Source organism: Medicago sativa, chromosome 5 (genome assembly GCF_051527215.1).
Source record: "Medicago sativa cultivar Bolivia chromosome 5, Bolivia_mono, whole genome shotgun sequence".
Classification (NCBI taxonomy): domain Eukaryota; kingdom Viridiplantae; phylum Streptophyta; class Magnoliopsida; order Fabales; family Fabaceae; genus Medicago; species Medicago sativa.
The window spans coordinates 13,028,529-13,049,969 of record NC_140753.1 but is presented as its reverse complement, the minus strand read 5'-3'; the positions used below and the strand labels follow the sequence as shown (position 1 = coordinate 13,049,969).

At 35.7% G+C, this 21,441-nt stretch overlaps 2 protein-coding genes across 2 annotated transcripts; one reads left to right on the top strand and one right to left on the bottom strand.

Moving 5' to 3' along the window:
- Positions 1-464: 464 nt before the first annotated feature.
- Positions 465-5,738, top strand: LARP1C (winged-helix DNA-binding transcription factor family protein). Its single transcript, XM_085713623.1, has 6 exons — positions 465-1,065; positions 1,903-2,452; positions 2,525-2,678; positions 2,776-2,866; positions 4,401-4,472; positions 4,741-5,738. Exons 1-6 carry the CDS (start codon positions 664-666, stop codon positions 5,038-5,040), a joined length of 1,569 nt encoding a protein of 522 aa, XP_085569749.1. The 5' UTR covers positions 465-663; the 3' UTR covers positions 5,041-5,738.
- A 4,984-nt stretch (positions 5,739-10,722) lies between these two features.
- Positions 10,723-13,239, bottom strand: LOC146920195 (uncharacterized). Its single transcript, XM_085711120.1, has one exon. The coding sequence runs from the start codon at positions 13,237-13,239 to the stop codon at positions 10,723-10,725; it is 2,517 nt and encodes an 838-aa protein (XP_085567246.1).
- Positions 13,240-21,441: the final 8,202 nt, after the last annotated feature.

Here is a 21,441-nt window from a genome sequence, read left to right as displayed (position 1 = left end):
CATTCACTCTTATCATTTTGAATTTTTCTTAATAATCCATGTGATCCTCTCAAATGTTAAAATTTCATAAAGTCTATTGAAATCTTTACAAATCTTTATAAGTCCATTAAAATCTTATGTTCAAAATCCTGATTGTAAAAAGTCATTTTAAAAAAGTCTTTTAAAATCCCATAAAATTAATAGAATCACACAAAGTCTTTTTAAAATCTGCAGGATTTTGTTTGCCGAAATAATCTTTTAAAATCCCAACCCAATACACCACCTAAAGCTACATGTAAACTCATTTGACATGTTTGAAGATTGAGTAAAAAAATTGCTTGAATTTGAAAATGAAAGGAATGACACAAAAAGAGGAGAAAAGATGAGCAGATGAAAAAAATTTGAAAAACAAGTTATGGGTAGTTTTGCTCATATTCATAGTCTAAACTGACGTGAAAAAGTCATAAGAGAAGAAGTTATCAAAGAAAAAACCTTCTTCATCTTCTTCCTCTTCATTATTCCCTGCGATTAGATCGCACAATTTTTGGAACCCTAATCTACCACATTTTCTCTCACACCTTCATCTAAATCTCACAAATCACTCTAATCGAATCAAATCAACGTCGATCACTCTAATCACATCGTTTAATACTTATTATTATCCCTAATCATTCGTTGTTATCGATGGAAATGATCGGTAACCATTCCCCTAATCATTCCTCCGATAACCTCCAATCACGTCGTCTTCCGCCGTGGAATCAAGTAGTTCGTGGCGAATCGGAGTCTATCGCCGCCGTTCCCGCCGTTTCTTCATCGGAGGAATCTTTCCCGATTGTAACTGCTCCGGTGGATGATTCTACCTCTGCTGAAGTGATCTCTGATAACGCAGATAACGGAGGTGAGCGCAATGGTGGTACTGGTAAGAGACCTGCTTGGAATAGGTCTTCCGGCAATGGCGGTGTTTCGGAGGTTCAGCCGGTGATGGATGCACGCTCGTGGCCTGCTTTATCTGATTCCGCTCGAGGTTCTACGAAATCGGAGTCGTCGAAGGGTTTGTTAGATGGATCTTCTGTTTCTCCATGGCAGGTTTGTTTCTGTTGCGATTCACTATAGTATTTATGTTAATACGATTTACAATACCTACGATTTCAATGATTTGTCCAATTTAATATAGTTTGTTAGAGATGATTATGTTTGTAGCGTTGTTGAGTTGATTTTTCATGTGTTTTTAATGTTTTTCTTGTATGAAATTGAATTCATTGATGGTATCATGCATAAAAATGATTGAAGTGAATTTCAGTAGGTTAGGATCAGTATGTATTGCATGGCATGTTAAACTGAATCAACAGTGGATACGCCTTTACCTTATGCATAATACTGTTATGAACCACTGACATGGACACACGACATTAGTAAAAATTTGAAAAAATGAATTAATTGAATGTAATCACATGATGTGTCGGCTATGAAGCACGGACACAAACACGGACACCAGACATGGCGACATCAATATTTTTTTTTAGAAAATGACATAATTCATTGTAACCACAAGTGTCGGTGTTGTGTCACCGACTCACCGGGACATGCCTTCAATCAGAAGCGTCCATGCAACAGTGTGTCGGACTCTGACACGCCTTCCATCAGAAGTGTCATTGTATAGAGTTTCAGGATCACTTTTTGTATTCTTCTCACTGTACAATTTGGTAAATGCAAGTTCTTTTTTGGTCTGAAGTTACGGAATATATGCACAGGGAGCTGTAGGAATAATATTGAATCAAATTGCCATGTCTTTGCGACCTGATGGATTGTGAAATGCTATCATTTTTCACTTTTTGTCATATTTGATTTTGCTGTGCACTTTTTATTTTTATTTTTTGTTTGTATGCACATCGATATTGCTATTGTTTTAAGTGTCAATTATAGGGTATGGAAAGCACACCTTCTTCCTCTATGCAAAGACAAGTCGGAGATAATGTAAATGTAAACAATATGGCACCAACTCGCCAGAAACCAATCAAACACAACAGTTCAAATGCATCTTCTAATGGGGGCCACACACAGCAGTCTGCACCCCAAGTTTCGATAGCTGCATCGGGATCTCACACCTCTTCTTCCAGAGACCATACACAGTCTCCCAGAGACCATGCACAGTCTCCAAGAGACCACACACAGTCTCCCAGAGACCACACACAGAGAAGTGGATTTGTGCCAAGTGATCATCAACAGCAGCGTAATTCATTTAGACATCGTAATGGTGGTCCACATCAGCGTGGAGATGGTTCTCACCACCATCATAACTATGGGAACAGGCGTGATCAAGACTGGAACAATCGTCGAAATTACAATGGTAGAGACATGCACGTGCCACCAAGAGTTTCTCCAAGAATTATAAGGCCATCTCTGCCTCCTAATTCTGCACCATTCATTCATCCACCACCATTGCGGCCTTTTGGTGGCCACATGGGATTCCATGGTATGTTGTATTAATGTCAAGATGATTTCTTTCAGGATATGAATATTCTCTGATGACTGTATTTGTTTTCAGAACTAGCTGCTCCAGTGGTATTATTTGCAGCTCCACCTCCACCGATAGATTCACTAAGAGGTGTTCCCTTTGTTCCTCCAATGCCTCTTTATTATGCAGGGCCAGACCCTCAGTTGCATAGCAAGATAGTCAACCAGATTGACTACTATTTTAGGTACTGCTTTTACTTTGGTCTGTTAATTTTTTTAAATTGCCTTTTTTGTTGGTTAAGAAAGTTGATTGCAGACAATTATACAACTTTTCTATTGCAGTAATGAAAATTTAGTCAAAGATATATTCTTGCGGAAGAATATGGATGCCCAGGGCTGGGTTCCAATAACGCTAATTGCTGGCTTCAAAAAAGTAAGTAATTTGGATGTATACAATTGCTTTTATGTGAGAGAGAGAGAGAGAGAGTGAGGTGAAAATGCGTATATTTTTGTTTTTATAGCTGACTTCATAACTCACAATTATGCACTTTTTACTTCTACATTAATAGTTAAATTACTGCTGAAGTAGAAGGATTGAATTATATATAATCATCTTCTACCTTTTAATGGAAGCCACTTGTTTACAAATTTTGGCGCTTCTTGGAAAGGATCAGGTCATGACTGATTGATTGATTGCACGTGCAATGTTTTTATATTGATAAATATTGTGTTATGATTTGTTTTGCTTGTTCTATGACAATCCAGCACGACAATGGTGTAGCATGTGTTGTCTCCCCATGGCTGCATAGTTATATTGCCAAACCTAGCACCCTACCTATTTCAAATTGTCTGATGAATTTAGCTAGTATTTTTCTCATTTTGGGGGATTGATGTATGATCTTTACTCTTTTTTTTATCCTACTTTTGCTTTCTATATTATATGCAGTTCTATTTGAGGAATCTGGGCTCAAGTTGTGTTTAGTTATGTTGTGTATCACTAAATTAGACTAGGAAAATAAAAAAGTTTTTTTTAATACAAGAAGTTGTTTTAGTGTCTTGAGGAAAAGTTTACAGCTTTTTTTCAGGAAATTCTTTTAAGGCAAGGAAATTCTTTTAGTGTCTTGCATTAAAATGATATTTTTTCTGTAATCCATATCTTGTTTGGACTTTGAACATCAGTAGATGAAAACGTGAAACATGCCTACTGGGTATTATATGTTACAATGGATATTGTTTGGTTGTGTTGGCTTCTGCAATAGGTGCCTTTTGTCAGGCTCCCTTGACTGGAAAAACATGAGTTTGATAGTTAAATACAACAAACCATACATGAATGTATGCACAATGAACCGTCAAAAGAATAAAAAGCTTGCAAGAAGATTTAAAGTTTGATCCTTTTAATTTTAATTATTTGTTCTCTTGGTTTTGTAATTATGTTATTTTTACCATATTAAGCATCACTGTTGTCATTATTATTATTGGTTTTGGTACTATCAACTCATAAAAGCTAAAGTAGACCATTTAATGGATACAATCATTGTTGTGCTTTTGATTTCTTGGTTACAGACCAAGAGTGCACCATGAAAATCTTTATGTTTTGTTATCAATGTTGATTGATGCATTTTTGGTATTGATGTAATTGCCTTAAAGGATAACTTGGAAATTGTATGCTCTAGTGTATGCATAAGTTTATCTCCTGAACTATATACCATCATAATTATGTCCGACACTGGCGAGATGGAACTGGATATGTAAATGTGTGTGACTGTATGTAATACCTGCTTCAAGTTTTGGTTTGTAGTTTGTACTTATAGTGGTTGACTATTTTGTAGCTGACTTCATATATCATTTAGACTTTGTACTGTGCTGTTTTCCAAACCCATCTAAATTGTCTTAGAAATTCTTCTATTTGGATGTGAGTTATAGCATTATATTATAATTTAATTAATGAAAATATTTCCGTCTGCCAGGTCATGGATTTGACTGACAATATTCAGCTTATAATAGATGCAATTCGAACTTCATCTGTGGTTGAAGTGCAGGTATTTTTCTAAATCTTGCATTGGAAATTTTAGTTTATAATTCGATTTGAATAGATGCACAAATTTAGCTGGAAGATCAAATAAAGTGATAATTCTCATTTTCCTTGTTCTATCAATTTATTGAAACTCTTGTTTTCAATTTCATTCTCATTTTCATTTTTCTTAATCTTGCATTGGAGATTTGTGTTTATAATTTAATTTGATATTGCATCGGAATATCAATTTGTTGAACCTGCTGTTTTGATTTTCTTATTTATTTATATTATAGGGAGACAAAATAAGGAGGCAAAATGATTGGGAGAAATGGATCATGCCTTCTCCTGTTCAGTTTCCTAATGTTACAAGTCCTGAAGTGTTAAATCAGGACATGCTAGCAGAGCAAATGCACAATATTGCTCTGGAGACAACTATCTATGATGGTGCAGGAGGACCAGTTGTTCTACCAGATAATTCAGAGCATACACCTGCATTTGGGGATTTGAGCACTCCATTGCAGCTCTCAACTAGTGAAATTACTGGTCAAGTTGACATTCATGGCTCAGATTTCTCTACTTCAAGGAGAAATTAGAGCTGCAAACGTGCTTAGGCACTTCAGTTTTTTTTTTGGGAGCCCGTAAGAGTTAAGGAGGACACTGGCAGGTATCTAGAAATTATCTCAGTCTTTGCACGTGGCACAATGAGATAAATTCTCGTGAGACATTTAGGATAACATGATTGTTGAATAGGAAGAAAATTCCGATTACAAAACAGAAAACATGACTAAATGCGAAGATCAACCCCCTCCCTCTAAAAATGAAAACAGAAGGCATTTTATTTTTGGTTGTTGTGGACCTAGTGATGCGACTATTGTGATAACTTGTTTTTGTGGGATATATATGTATGTTCTTAGCCTTAGAGGATGGTTTTGCTTGCTTGAATTTGCGGAGGAATTTTGGCTGTTTTGTTTCCCGACTGCCCCTCAGCTGCTTTTTAAAATCTGGGGTCAGCTTCCCACCGGTTTCAAGAGCTTTTTATTAGTTAATGGGTGTTGTATGTTGAATGAATCTGATGATAGCTACCTGCTGCTTCTGAGGGAAGAGGAAATATGGCTTTCTTGTGGCTGAGCTTGTCCTAGGACCACATCAAAGATGCTTGCTTGATGTCCCTTGCTATATTCCGTCCTTTTCTTGTCTGGAATGACATTGATATTTATAATATTTTTCAGTTTTCATGTCTGTTTAAACTCAAATTCTGACGCTATAAAATTTTTATTGTTTTTTGTCAAAATTTAAGACCCGAAACAATTGTGCACGCTGGGGATTAATTTTCTATCTAGACCTGAAGAAGTTGCATGGATAGTTGATATTATATCTCTCTTCCACACGGTATTAATGCAATTTTTATTTTACTTGGTTTGATGATATAAGTATGTAATTTTTTTTAACTTTATCTTTTATTATCCTCTCATCTATTGGACCACGTCGGCTATTTTTTTTTTATCCCTTTTACCTGTTGACCGGTTAAATTTATTAATTTTTTTAGATCACAAAAGAAAAAACTTAACACGGTCTCACTCCACTCTAGCGAACATGTTCTTTCGCCACGAGTTGCTAATGACAACAGTGTCTCCATTGGCTTCTCAACCTTAGCCAACTCAAAGGACCCGTTAAGTGAATAACAAGTGGGATAGCCAACACAGAACATCGTTGTTTCAGCCACTTAGTTTATTGGAAGAGATTAGAAAACAGGTGCTGGAGAGGTCACGAAGTGCAGCCGGCGGTGATGTGGTACTTGCAAGATGGCATTTGATGGCGGTGATACGGTTGTTGCATGGTGGTGATGGTTGGCTTTGCATGGGCTGCAGCGGTCACTTCTGTTTCCTCTATATTGAATCTCTTTTCTTCTCTCCTGCACTCCGGCCTCGTTGTTGCCAATATTTTCTTATTTGTGTTGATTTTTTGGAATATTGGATTTTTTTTAATGGAGATATGGTGGTGAGGTTTGGGGAGAATTGTTACTGGGATGTTACAATTGCAAATAGGGGACGACGGTTTTTACCTATAGTGGAGGACGCTATGAAATTCAATAAATCTACTATATATATATAAAAATAATCTACTACCAAAATTATTTAACTGTCCCTCTTTCCAACAAAATTACATAACTGTTTTCACTTTTTACAAAGGGTAATATTGGATATTCAAGTTCCAAGATGCAATGTGAGGTTTTTTTAACAAAATCGGACTTCTATACCCTTCTCCTAAATTCAATTATAACTACAACACAAGGCTATTTGGGGTATTTCACACAATTTCACTTTAATTCAATTTTTATTCTTCCCACACTTTCCTCTCCCTCTTTCCACGGTTTCCTCTCTTTCTTTTTTTTTGAACAAATCAAAATGAGATTTCAATATAACCATAGTGATTCAACCTGCACAAGGTGTGCAAAGGTCAAACCACCAGAAAGTATTTACAGAGTCATACTGCCATTACCAAACAGCAGGAATAAAAATAGAAAAATCACACCTGGATACCCATACAAAGAGTCGGGTGTTTCCACCAATCATTAAAACTAAAACAAAAGGAAGGTTGCTTCGATTTCAGCCATAGGAACGAATTTCTCTTGACCTTTTCGATAAGAACATCGGAATTAGAGACCTTATGTTGGAAGATACGGTAATTCCTTTCCTTCCATAATATCCAAACTGTAGCAAACCAAATTGTCGTAAAGAATACAAAGGAAGACCTTGACCAGCCCGCCATCTTAGTAAAATGCATGAAATGATGCCGCAAATGGAATGGCGGAACAAAAGAAAGGCCTAACCAGTTAAGAACGTTATGCCAAAGCTCTCTGGATGTGTCACACTGTAGAAATAAATGATGTGCTGATTCCATAATTCCACACCCAGCTGTCGCACACATGGTATCATCTGAATTTATAATATTCCTCCGCAACAGATTATCTTTTGTCGGCAATCTATTACGTAAGAGACGCCACGCCATCAGAGACACTTTCAACGGGACCTGTTTGTGCCACACATCGTCCACACAAGACCTGACGGCAGTACTACCTGAGTGAGTAATAAATTTATATGCTTCTCGCACCGTGTAACCATGAACAGGATCCAACCTCCATCTCCAAGAGTCATTAACGTTATCCTGCAAAACAACATTTTGTAATAAAATAGAGCACTCCCTAACACTTTCCTCCTCCCAAGCTAACAGACGACGTCGCCACTCCCACCCCATACCTCCTTCCGTCCACCCCAACCTCCACATATCCTCCACCGAACACTCCTTACTGACAGCCAGATCAAAAAGGCGGGGAAACTTTAATCTTAAAGGTAATTCCCCCACCCAACAGTCAAACCAAAACAAAGTATTACGACCATTACCAACTACCCTACAAAGATTCTCTTCAAACCAACTCCCTACACCCTCCCCCACCCCATCTCGAACACGACAAATCGTCCTCCACCAATTAGAACCATTCCTATCTCCCTCCCTCAAGCGCCCTCCAACCTCCCCATAACGGGCTTTCAAAACTTTATACCACAGCCCCTCTTTCTCGTGCACCAACCTCCAACACCACTTCCCCAACAAAGAGAAATTAAAAGCTCCCACCTTTCTAACCCCCAACCCCCCTTCCTCCTTAGATAAACAAATCGAATCCCAATTTATCCAATGAATTTTCCTAAGATCCTCACCACCCCCCCCCCCCCCCCCCCCAAAAAAAATTTTAAAAATAGATTCAATAGAAGAAATTATACCTGCAGGGGCTCTGAAAAAGGAAAGAAAGTAAACCGGAAGAGAGGACAGGACAGACTTCAGCAATACCAGACGGCCACCAAAAGACAAAAATTTGTTACTCCACGATGATAATTGCTTTACTATACGATCAACAACAGGCTTCCACAAGCTCAACTTCCTTGAATCCCCACCAATTGGTAGACCCAAGTAAACAAAAGGGATAACTCCCTTGCGGCAGTTCATCACCAAAGCAGCCTCAGACAACCAAGATTCAGGAACATTAACTCCTGTCAACATACTTTTGTGAAAGTTAGCCTTCAACCCCGACACCTCCTCGAACAAAAGCAACACAGCCCTCATAGATCGAACATTCAACCAAGATTTTTCGCCTATCAATAGAGTATCATCCGCAAACTGAAGGTGACTTATCCGAACCAAATTTGCGCTACCAATACCATACCCATTAAACAATTGCGCCTCCACCATAGCTTGCATCAACACATTAAGCCCTTCGGCAACCAACAAAAATAAGAAAGGCGACAACGGATCTCCTTGACGAAGACCCCTCTCAATAAAAAATTCCTCCGTAGGAGACCCATTAACCAAAACTGATGCTGTTGCTGTCCCCACACATTCATTTATCCATTTTCGCCAAATAGTAGGAAAATTCATTTTAACCATCACCGCATCCAGATACTTTAAATCAACGGAGTCATATGCCTTTTCAAAATCAACTTTAAATAAGAGAAGTTCCTTATTCAAGCGCTTCGCTTCATCCACCACCTCATTTGCGATCAAAATACCATCTAGAATTTGCTTCCCTCTGACAAACACTGATTGCGTATCCGACACCACACTATTAATGACACCTCGTAATCTATTAGCAAGAACCTTCGCTAACACCTTATACATACTCCCCACTAATGAGATAGGCCGGAAATCCGTCAACCGTTGAGGACTAGATACCTTCGGGAGCAAAGCAATAAAAGTAGAATTGATTCCTTTTGAAAGCTTCCCATTCCGATGAAATTCCACCAAAAATCTCATAAAATCATCCTTCAAAATGTCCCAAAATTGTTTAATAAATCCGAAGTGCACACCATCTGGTCCAGGACTCTTGTAACTGTCACAGTCCCAAACCGCTTGCTTCACTTCTTCCGTAGTAAACGGCCTTGTTAAACTTCCCGCTTCAGTAAAAGAAAGTTGGCGAAACTGAAGTCCTTCAATACCTGGCCGAAGTGATCCACTCGATCTATAATGCGAAGAGAAATGATTGAACACTGCCGCTCTAATATTTTGAACGCCTTCTACATTAACACCATTAACAGATACCACACTGATAGCATTATGTCGTCGTCGGGCTGACATTACACCATGAAAAAATTTGGAGTTTGCATCGCCTTCCTGTAACCAGTTCATCCTTGAATTCTGCCAATTAATACTGTTTTGAATCCGAGCCAATGAATGCAAGTTAACAGATAAATCATGTAATTCCTCTATCTCTGTCTCAAGAAGTGGCATTTCCTCCGCCTTAGAATCTAAGAAAGAAATTCTGTTCTTCGCATCATTGATCTTACCATCCAAATTCTTCGAATGCTGAAGATGCCAATTCTTTAACGCCGCCTTCACCAATTTCAATTTTTGTTTCAATACAAAGCCACCCCATCCAGTAATATTAAGCGATAACCACATACCTCGAACAAACTCTTCATAGCCCTGAAAATCTGCCCAACACTTAAGCATTCTGAGAGGACGCGGACCCCAATTAGCATCATCAACATGTAACATAACGGGAACATGATCAGACAGCCCCCGTTGGTGAGCAACCTGAACGCAATTGGGCCAAACATCACACCACCTTGCAGACAGTAAAAAACGATCCAACCTACTCATAGAAACACCATCCCCTCGGTACCAAGTGAACAACCTACCACAAATAGGCAAGTCAATCAAAGAACAATCGACAATAAAATTATTGAACATATCAGCATCCACCTGTCTGAAGACCATCCCTCTCCCTTTCCGTTCGTCCTCATTTCTAACAGCATTAAAATCCCCACACAAACAGACACAAATGTCCGAATTATTAATAACAACAGATGACAATTGCTCCCACAACTCCCTTTTAGCCACTGAATCACACGGAGCATAAACGTTACAAATAATAAACTCTTCAGCCGAAGAAATATCTTTTCCTCTAATAATTAGAACTCCACCGTAACTCATTGTACACCACACCTCTACACGAGAAGTATCCCACACCGTAATCAAACCACCGGAAGCCCCCAAGGACGGTCGATAGGAATAACCGCAATGGGAATCTCCCCAAATCAATTTAATCAACCAATCATCAACTGAACTCAACTTCGACTCTTGAATGCACAAAACAAAAGGATGTTTCTCATTGACTAACCGACGAACCTCCACCCTCTTCTCCCCACCACCGAGACCCCTCACATTATAAGAAAGAATTTTCATTGCCACCACACTCCCCCCAAACCCCTCCTACTCGCACACCCTCAACACCCCTCCCCAACACTCCCACTCCCGCCTACTTCCGCTTGCCCCAACTCAGTAACACTTGCTGCCCGCAACTCCTTTCTTCCGTCTTTGGTCAATAAATTGAACCTATTAATGGTATCACAATTATACTTCACACCAATTACCTTTCCAATATCTCTGACATCCTCCGCCAACACCTTGGGTTTACTATGTAAGAGCACCCAATTTTCACAATCCTTATTAAATGCTGAAGATGAATTAATAGAAGAGTCGGAAGATTTAGTAACTTCCTTTGAAGCATGGTCAGACTTACGTACCTTGCTCTTCCTCCTTTTTTTGTTTACAATTTTCAAAATAGCCTTTCTATCTACCTCCGGCATTCTTGCTATTCGTTTCATGAAACCAACAGAATTATTTATAGGTCCCCTATGCTTTTTCTTAATCAAATTTTTCGATGGCAAAGCACACACTTTCTCAACATTTGACTCGGCATTAGCATTAATATCAAAAGAGCGAGTAGAAGTAAAAGCATTACCACCTTCATGGATAGGAACTTTCGACAACCAATCAAGGCTCCAAGGTCCCGGTTCTTTGACATTGCTTGCACCTTGAGGTTTTGGAGGCGAAGGATCACGAACTGGTGAAAGCACTGGCGACAGATCAATTGACAAGTCTGCTGCCTGCGGTTTTGAAAACTGCACAGATTTTTGTTGTTGCTTATTCTGACTCACCACTTCAGCGTTCTCTGGCTGTTGTTTAGGAACAGCAATTTGATTTTTTTGAGACCCCACAATCTGCCCTTCATGTTCCTCCCACTCTCTATGCAAATCAGTAACCAATTCATCCAACTCCCACTCCCCTTGCACCTCCTCTAGATCATTAACATTACTCGGTTGCGATAAAGTTTTCGGTCTAGAATCAATCACCTCCTCCGTCATGAAAGCATCCTCCCCCAAATTGCATCCCCACTCCTCCACCAATTTAACGGTATAATTACAATTGTCTATCAAAAATTCAGCATTTGTGTTCACAATCTCAATCTGCGTTGTCGACACCAACACACGTGCATAATCCAACCTCGCCCTGTCAACCGTACATTCATCTAAACGTATAAATCTGCCCGTATCCAAGACACATAATCTGAAAAAATCCTCGGTCCAGGCATGAATAGGAACTCCATAAATACGCAACCAAGCTCCCCTTTCATATTTTACCTCTGACGGTGTCCATTTTCGAACTGTGTTAAACAACATCCCAAAAAAATGTACGGCATCATTGAAAAGTTTCCAAATGTCCTCCCCATTTGTACAGTTGAGAAAAACACGATCACCCCCCATTGGTGTAATTAACACATTAGGAAAACCGGCGTCCTCTACTTTTTGTTGAATAGCTAACGCGGATTCCCCCTCCGACATCAATGCCACCATACCAGATTGTGCCCAAAGCAAGTCCTGAATGCGGGATTTAAAAATGGGAATGTAATGTTGCGGCTTCTGCTCTGTCACCTTAACATTCTGAACTGATACAACTGTATTCCTCCCATCATTGCCATACACCACTGCACTTGCACCAGCCTTTCCTATCCCATTACGTTCCTGATCGCCACTAGCATTCCCTCCTGCCACCGAACCCCCACCAACAGTCTTTCCCACCTCCGCCACCTTCCTAACCTTCGCAAGTTTCACAGGTCTGCCCACCGGAACCTCCACATCCCCCACCTTCAATTGATGCACCTCCACACCGCTACCAGCCACCATATGTTTTTCAAGACGGCCATTTGTAACATCTTCACTCCTATCCACAATCACCACCGAGCCAACTCCTCCATCTTTATTCCTCAACACAGTCGAAACCCTAACTTTCTCATCATTATGTGCAAACCTATCGAACCTCGCCTCACGTGCCCAGACTCTACAATCTCCAAACCAAACATTGTTCAGTGCCTGTGCCAATTTGTCCTTATTTTTTACCTTCACATACCTCACGAATCCAAACTCCTGTCCACGCGCATTACGGTGTCTTGCTATGAAAACATCGGATAAAATTCCACAAACTTCAAAGGCTTGTCTCAAACGAAACAATGGCATATTATCAGGAAAATTGGTAACGTAGAAAGAAGCCTTATCACTGAACTCGACAATATCAGAACTGTGCCATTCTGCTGAAGCAACACGTCTGCCAAAGTCACTAGAAACCCTACCAGCAAATGATTCCTTCCCTTCTTGTCTCAGCCCTACTCTGCCATTGGAAACCCTAGCCAAATCCTTATGTCCAACACCAGAAACCGATCCTCCTTGCTTGTCTGATATCCGTAGCCTATCCTGTCCCCTATGCTCCGGTTCCGTCGCTTTCCTCTTCCTCGACCGCACCACAGACCAATCTCCCCTATCCCCCCCAATTTCTGCCACCCTGGCTGGACCCCGACCCCCCCCCCCCCCCCCCCCGATGTGTCTCTCAGCCGGCGAAAAGCTCCGGCGCGGTTGCCCTAGGTATGCCCTAGAGTAGCCGCCTCTCACTCTCTCTCTAGCTCTCATTATTACAGAAATTAAGCGAGGGGTTGTAATCCCCACTACATCAACATCCAACAGGTTGCTCAAAAAACATCAAATTTTCTTCTCTCTTTCTCTTCTTCCATTCTTCTTCTATTGTTCCTATTACCATATTTCTTCATCAATTTCTTCATTCTTTTTCACAATTTCTTCATTCTGCACAATATTCTTCGATTTTTTCCTTTTAATTTCGTATGATTTTTGTTTTCTTCCGTTTTTTCCGCTTGATTTAACTGGTGATTGAATTTTATGTTTGATTGTTTTATTTTTATGCATTTCGTTGATTTTGCGTTGTTGTTAGAGCAGACTATGATTTTGTTATTTCAAAGGTATACAAATCTATTTTTTCCTGATGTTTTCTTGTGTTTATTTTTCATTCTTGCATCTTCTTCAAATCTTGCAGTTTTGTTTATATTTTCACATCAGTTATATATAGTTTGCTGATTCATTTTGATGTTTCTGTTATGCATATTGATTGTGTGTCCATTTGACATCTAATTTACTAATTTCTTTGAATTTTGTGTTGCTCTTTTTCAGTTTCGTATATGCACTCAAAGTGTTTGGTAAAATGCTGCAGTGAATTCTCATCAACATTACCATGTTGTTTGGTGTCGAAGAATGCAATTTAATAAATTAATCTTTTTTCTTTTAGAAATTGGTAGCTTATGAAATATGATTTTGGAGTTATTGTGTTTTGTCATTTGCTATTGTAAATTGTAACATTTTCTTCAAGATTTTGTGTTTGGTCATTGGTGTGAATGTGTATATGAGATTGAATTTATGTCTGGTGTAGCGGAGGCAGAGAGGTGGGTTGGTGCATTCCTCACAGTTTTCTTCGGTGTGTTCTGCTGCACCATCATTGCAAGGAATGCAATAAAGGATTATGGGTTTGGCCAATGTAGCCTCTCAACTTTGAATTAATGGAATTCTTTATGCTAAGCAGCAACAACTTTGAATGATCCAAGGACAAATACAGGAGCAACTCTCATATCAGGCTTCACTTTGCAATTATAGGTATGATCCAATTTTGATTAGTATCAATAAACCTTTGTGGACCTGAAGGCGGTTCCAAGTGATGTTTTGAAGAAGGTCAGGGATGATAAGAATAAGACAAAGCTTGGACTAGACTGACGAAGTTTTGTTCAGATGAATGGTTTTATGAAGAATGAAACTCTCGGGGTGAGTTTTGTAAACAAGACAACATCAAATGTGATCAAAGTTGTGAAAATATAATTTCACAACTCTATATATTTTCCATAAGTTGTAATGATGTCGTTATTCAGTCTGAATAATATACATAAGTTGTAATGATCTCTTTAATTAGTTGGGATAATAGTTATATTAGCAATTTCCTAATTAAGATTTATTATCCCTATTTTATCTATACAATACATCTGAGAGATTAAAAACCATTAAGAAAATATACTTTAATTAACTGATGTTCGTTTTGATTTCTTATTAAAACTATAAAATAGACAGGTTCCAATGTCTAACTCAAAGTTGATAATAATGTCCATTAAACGCACTGAATAACATATTTAATATTTAACTTGACTTAATATACTGTTGTGAAAACTTTTAATTTAATTATCATTATTTGAAGTCCAGCGTGAAATGTTTCAAGAACCAAAGGTGTAAAGTTTGAGTCATTAAAATCTGCTCAAATCAATATATGTTATTACGCGGGACCTTTGTTGTGAAAACTTCTAATTTAATTATCATTATTTGAAGTCCAACGTGAAATGTTTCAAGAACCAAAGGTGCAAAGTTTGAGTCATTAAAATCTGCTCAAATCAATATATGTTATTACGTGGGACCTATATTTATCACTTATCAATAAATTAAATTTCGAATTCAAAAACATTTAAGCGGATTTTCACATGTAAGTAAAGATTTTTATAGAAATATTATATTAATTTAGATTTTTTTTTAATGCTTCATGTAACACACTTATCAAACAGGGAATATGTATGCATATGATTTTTATACTTAAATGAGATAGTGTATATTTATGAAATATAATGTGAACTATATATTAATAAAATATATTTTTTTGAAAAACAATAATTATGAGTGTATGGTATATTGGTATATATTAATAAAATAAACGTGAGTATATATTTATGTCACTAGACACGTGTTTATCACTTATCATTAAATTAAAATTAGTATTCGAAACACTAAAAAAAAAAAATTAACTACGTAAGGTTCGACTATGATTCACAATCAAATGCTTGCTATTAGATAATTAACTATGTAAGGTTCAATCCTTAAAAAAAAAAAAAAAAAACTACGTAAGGTTCGGCTATGACTCTCAATGGAAAATGTTCGACTATTTTTAACAAATTTTTACATGTAAAATAATCAAAGATTTTATATAAGTATAATATTAATGTTCTTTTATACACATGGTGAGAATAGATTATTTAGAATGGCGGTGGTCGGAGAAGTTGTTCTTATCGTCAATACTAAAACAAAAAAATAATAATATAATATACTATGATTAATCATACTTCAATTTTTTCCGTTGTTTTTTTTGATAATATATCACTAAAAAACCCGTTGGAGTGTACAATTGTAACACGGGACCCATTTCAGTAACTACAACGAGTGATCAGTTTTAATAAGTATTTTTTTTAATATCTCTATTTAAACACCGCGACTGCCTAAGTTTTATTAATATATTAATAAAATATATGTGGGTGTATGAACTATATATTAATAAAAATATATATGAGTATATGTTTGTTTTACGGGAATATATTAGTATATTCTTATTTCTGAAATCTAATGAGAACTATATATTGATAAAATATATATGAGTGTATGGACTATATATTAACAAAAATATATCTCACTGTATTTTTTTACGGGAATATGTTAGTATATGTTTATTTATGAAATATATTTTACGATAGCAGTATTATATAATACATTAATTATGATTTTTCACGGGATGCATATTAGTATTTTTCACACTAAAACATATTAGTAAATAAAATGTATGATTATTTTTATTTATTAGCATTTTTAATATCGTCAATACTAAAATTTAATATATATTTGTTCATATTAAAATTTAATTATTTTGTCATTTTTTATTACTAACGATCAATATATACATTATTATGCTTTAAATACTTTACATATTTTCACTATGGATAAAAAAAATCACTATACCAAACGCAGCCGAGACGCGATACGCGGCGGAGCCGCGGCCATACAGCGCGGCAAAGCCGCGCTACCCGTGCTGTAGCACGGGTATCTCGACTAGTTAATATAATAAAATTAAACCTACTCCAAGGCTAATACTTTTGAAAAATTGGATGATGTTGTCAATGAATGAGTGTTGAAACACGTGAATGAGATGAGTTGTTGTTTGGATGTTAGTTGCTTGATTTTTATTTGATATTTGTCTTATATTGGCAAGATGTGTGTGTTCGAAACTATGATGAAAGGGAATTTAACGCACGCGGCTGAATTGAAGTTATGATTTGCAACCTCTTTTTGGAACCACGTTTGATGAATCGTGGGATGATGTGGTTGAATGTAGATTCAGACACATGTATAGCGAACATGCTAAGTAGTTGTTAGGATGTTGTTTATTTGATATTTACTTGATATGCTTTAGGACTAATTGAATGTTGTGACGACTATAATGAATTTGACAATAGTGTGTGTTTGAAACCATGGTGAAATGAAATTTAACATCTGCATCAATGAAAATAACACTTAAGCTATAAAATGACGACATCGTTATCTTACAATTGTCCACCCTATGTTTTTATATTTGAAACTGTCGTACAATTTTTATTTACAATATTATAAAAAAACATTTCTCAATGCATATGGCCAAACATTAATCGTTCCAATTTATCTTCTATACGATGCACATTTGATTTTTCACATAAACAATTGTTCAATTTTTTAGTGGGGACAACACTTAGCATTTTGTAGGAACGAAATTAAAATGTTTCAATAATTGATAATGAAAACAAATAAACTAATGGCATCATGTACCTCTAATTTGTTATATGCATATGTCTTCATGTGAAGCAGTTTTTTTTTTTTTTTTATACAGATGAAATCAAAAGGAGTATTTACTATTTCACTCATATTTTTCTCTCAACAATACTAGCTTATAAACGATAATATTGAAAGAGATATCGATAAATAAAAAGTGATATATTTGATCAATGTTATTATGAATTAGACATATCAATTTTTATTTACTCATGTCTATTATAAAAGGATCAAGTGAGTATTAATTTAAACTTTTAAAATGACAAATAAAAGTAAATTTTTCAACTAAAAAACAATTGTGGGGGTAATTAAAAAAATCAAACGAATTTCATTTTTCGGGGAACAAATTAAGTAAGTTCGAATGCCTGCCAAATTGCCAATCACAAAGACCAACTGTTGATTTTTTTTTCTTACCCTATTGCCAAAAAAAATGAAACATTTGACCCCCTTTAAGAATTATATACCAAAATGACCCACTTTTGGAATAATTTTTTTGTTTTGTCCTTTTCCCCATTATGGTCATTTGAAATGGCGGTAATGGGCTGTTTTTTCTGCGCCACCCTGCAGCCATCACATCTTGTCTTTTTTTTTTTCAATTTTTTTTATTCATTACGGTCATTTGGTTTGGCTGTAATGGATTTTTAATTTTTTTTTTTGTTTTTCCTTTTTTTGAGCACAATATATGTATTTTAAATTAAATGTAAATAATTATATGTGACTGTGGGAAATAACAAGGCAAATGTAAGGCTTGAAATGTAATAATTTGAAGATGTTGCTGGAGTTGATGAACCCCTCACGTGCCTTTCCTTCTTCATTTCCTTTTTATTTTATTTTTTCATTTTTTTTAATTCAACAACAATTTAAAATGTTGCATTTTTATTTTTTTTAAATTGTTAATTACACACGTGGCATGCCAAATAAGCGTTGACTTTGTCAAAATTGACCAAAATGATCAAAGATGCAAAGGGGCTAAATCTTAGGGGGCCAAAATTGTAGTTTTTGTATATAGATGGCCAAAATTGCAAGTTTTTGAAAGTTAGAGGGAGAAAAGTGTACTTTGGCCACTTCTCAAAGAGGGTCAAATGTTTCATTTTTTTTGGCAATAGGGTTCAGAAAAAAAAAATTCCCAACTGTTAGCATGGAATTGGTTGGTAGAACTGGAACTTTACAATCTCTTTTTTGGAAACCAAACGAAATAGTATATCGTGCTTTGGACAAGTGTTGTTGTTTCAACCTTTTGGTTTCCTCTTCACCCTGCTACCTGCTTGCTTAATTTGCTTCCAACTAAGTCCTATGTTTATGATTAAAAATACACATGATTTGAGTTGTCCAAATAATATAACATCCAACGGTTACTGACCATTATACCTTTTCAGACCAATGAACAATATCAATGTCTTTCATAGGTGACAGAACACCCACTTTATATTTATAGATTTATAGATAGGACAAAACACCCTTTAAAATAAGATAAAATAATTTCATATAACAATGGTCTTTTTCTGATTGATTTTCTTTCTGAATACCTACACTCTCAAGCTAGCTTGATGAGTCTCAATCAATCAAACCATGGTTAGGAAGCATTATTATTTATTGAAACTTGAAACTCCTATTCTTCTTCTTTCCTTAGGTGGGTGGGTGGTTTTCTCTAATTTTGAACTAATAGTACTATACTCATCTTTAATAAATATGGTAAAACCCAAACTTCATAGAAATGGAAATAAAATTGTTACACGATGTGTTTTCATTTTGTATGTACCTAGTAAGGAAATAAAACGATAGAGGAGTTTTTAAAGGAATTTGTGTCTTCACTTCATTTGGAAGTGATTGTTGAAAATGGTAATAAGCTGGAGAAGAAGTAAGCATGAGAAAATAGAAGCTATGAAAAAGTTATAGTAGAGGGTGATGTAAGAATAGTAATAGAGATACTTTTATGGGAAAATGAGGCAAGAAAAAATGACTGGTTAAAGGAAAACTCGGTGTGACCTTCCATACAAAAGAAAAAAACAAGATTTTTTATGGACAACACTGTGTGATGTGGAGGTCATTGGACAGAGTAAGACTCGACAGTTGTCAAGTTGTAATTAAAGCAAACTAAGCTTGATGACTAGGACACATTTTAATTAATCTTTTTGACGGCATCAAAGTTAATTTAGTGAAATCTAATGTAATTACTCCCTCCGTCTCTTAATGGAGGCACCCATTGCCTTTTTCATATTTTTTAAGAAAAGTTGTCAGTGTAATTAATGTGTCTGCATTGTGTGTTAATATTACGAAATTGTCCTTTGTTTATATGTGTATTAAATTTGACTTTTCATATTTCAAGACAAGATAGTAGTATTAATTAGGGGTATATTTAAAAAAATAATAATAAATGCATCTAATAATTTGAAAAAGGATTTACATTTATGGACAAAAATAAAATCAAATGGGTGCTTAAATATAGGGAGGGAGTATAATTTGGGTAATGTTAACTTGTGCCCTAAAGGCACAAGTTAAGAAACTAAAAAGGGAATTAAAATACAACTTTTGTATTGAAAAAATAAAATTTTAAAACTTTAATACATTGAATGCACAATTTTCAAGAAAACATTTCCATGTTTAGTTTCTAAACTTTTGCCTTAAGGGCACAAGTTAACATTTACCTTATAATTTTAATTATGAATTTTTGTTTGTTTGTAAGTTTATAACAAATTAACAATCAACACCCCTCACAAAGATCTCAAAAATTTCATCAAGACTCAAGAATATGAAAATATTGTGTTAATCGGTCAAGTGGAAGTGTGGACCTGAAAGAAAATTCGTGATTTTTAAAAGTAAAGGAAAGAACATTTGAACAAAATTTAGAACATGAACAAGGCTGAATTTTTGCAAAGATAATGATTTTCTATTATGATGTAGTGGCTAAATAAACTCATCACATAAAGTATATATTTGTAAATATGTCATAGAAACTGATTACCCAAGATAGCAGAAATCAAAGTGTAACTTAATTTGATGCATATAAAAAAAAAAACATTTACACAACTTGCTATTTAACAATTCAATTTTAATATCAACAGGTATTATATTATTAAAAGTCTTACATTGAATGATATTATATTGATTCATATGTATACGAAAATTACACATGAATGATATACAACATGAACGTTTCTTTCTTTAAGAAAATAATGAACATTTGTTTATAAATTTCACCTTACAAATTGGATTTGTAGGTTTGAGTTAAGTCAAACCTAAATTCTTATATGTTGTCCAAATATCTAAATTTCATCGAACCACTTATAATTAATCATTTCTACTTATCCACTTGGATCACAATTCAAATGTTTGAACGTGAGAAAAATGTTTTTAAAATCCTACATAGACATAATATGAACACATTATTAAATATATAAATAAGAGTAATCCTCATCATAAGTTGATTTTGTATTTATACTAGTTTATCAAATAGTATATTTTTTTATCAATATAAGCCAAATTTAAATTCGAATATAGGAGTATTTTCTTTATCTAGTGTCTAGTCTCTAGTGATGCGATATATACGGTGAAAGTGTATAGATAGAATATTAACCACACAGGTGCCCTCCTCTCCTCTGTTGCGCTGATGAATTCTGCAAACCTTTGGACATCCTTTTGGGAACGAGTTTGGTTTCCAAAGACCATAACATTAACAGGATCGACAGTGTTTTCCTTAACAGGGTGAGTGAATGAACAATTGGTACTAGAAACGTGCGTGGCTAATAATGGGTTGCTGTTGAGATGAAGTCAAGTATGGACACTTTGGATTCTCATACTTTCTCCTACTTTCCACCATTGTTGTGGCTATCAAATTGACGTTTGGCGTACTTTGATTTCATTGTGCTTTGTCCTACTCCTAATGCATTATGAGAGATGCGTACCTGCCCTAGTTTATTTGTGGAAAAAACTAATGAATGGGACAAGGAAATAGTTTAAGAACTCAAAATCAAATGATTTTTTTTTTTTGAAAGATTTGTTAAAGAACCAAACATGGTAAAAAATATTTTAGAAGTGTGTAATCACACTCTTAAAAATATAAAAAATATATATTTAAGATAAGTTTTTTTATTTCCTTAACATATGTCTCACATTTTTAATTCATCTAATGTAAAAGTCTTATCATATATAATATATAATATATTA

Excerpts from the sequence above, each read along its gene's own strand:
- LARP1C (XM_085713623.1), top strand. The coding sequence starts at position 664 with ATGGAAATGATCGGTAACCATTCCCCTAATCATTCCTCCGATAACCTC. Across the intron at positions 2,679-2,775 it reads CAGATTGACTACTATTTTAG|TAATGAAAATTTAGTCAAAG; the intron begins GTACTGCTTTTA and ends TTTCTATTGCAG. Across the intron at positions 2,867-4,400 it reads TAATTGCTGGCTTCAAAAAA|GTCATGGATTTGACTGACAA; the intron begins GTAAGTAATTTG and ends TCCGTCTGCCAG.
- LOC146920195 (XM_085711120.1), bottom strand. The coding sequence starts at position 13,239 with ATGAGAGCTAGAGAGAGAGTGAGAGGCGGCTACTCTAGGGCATACCTA.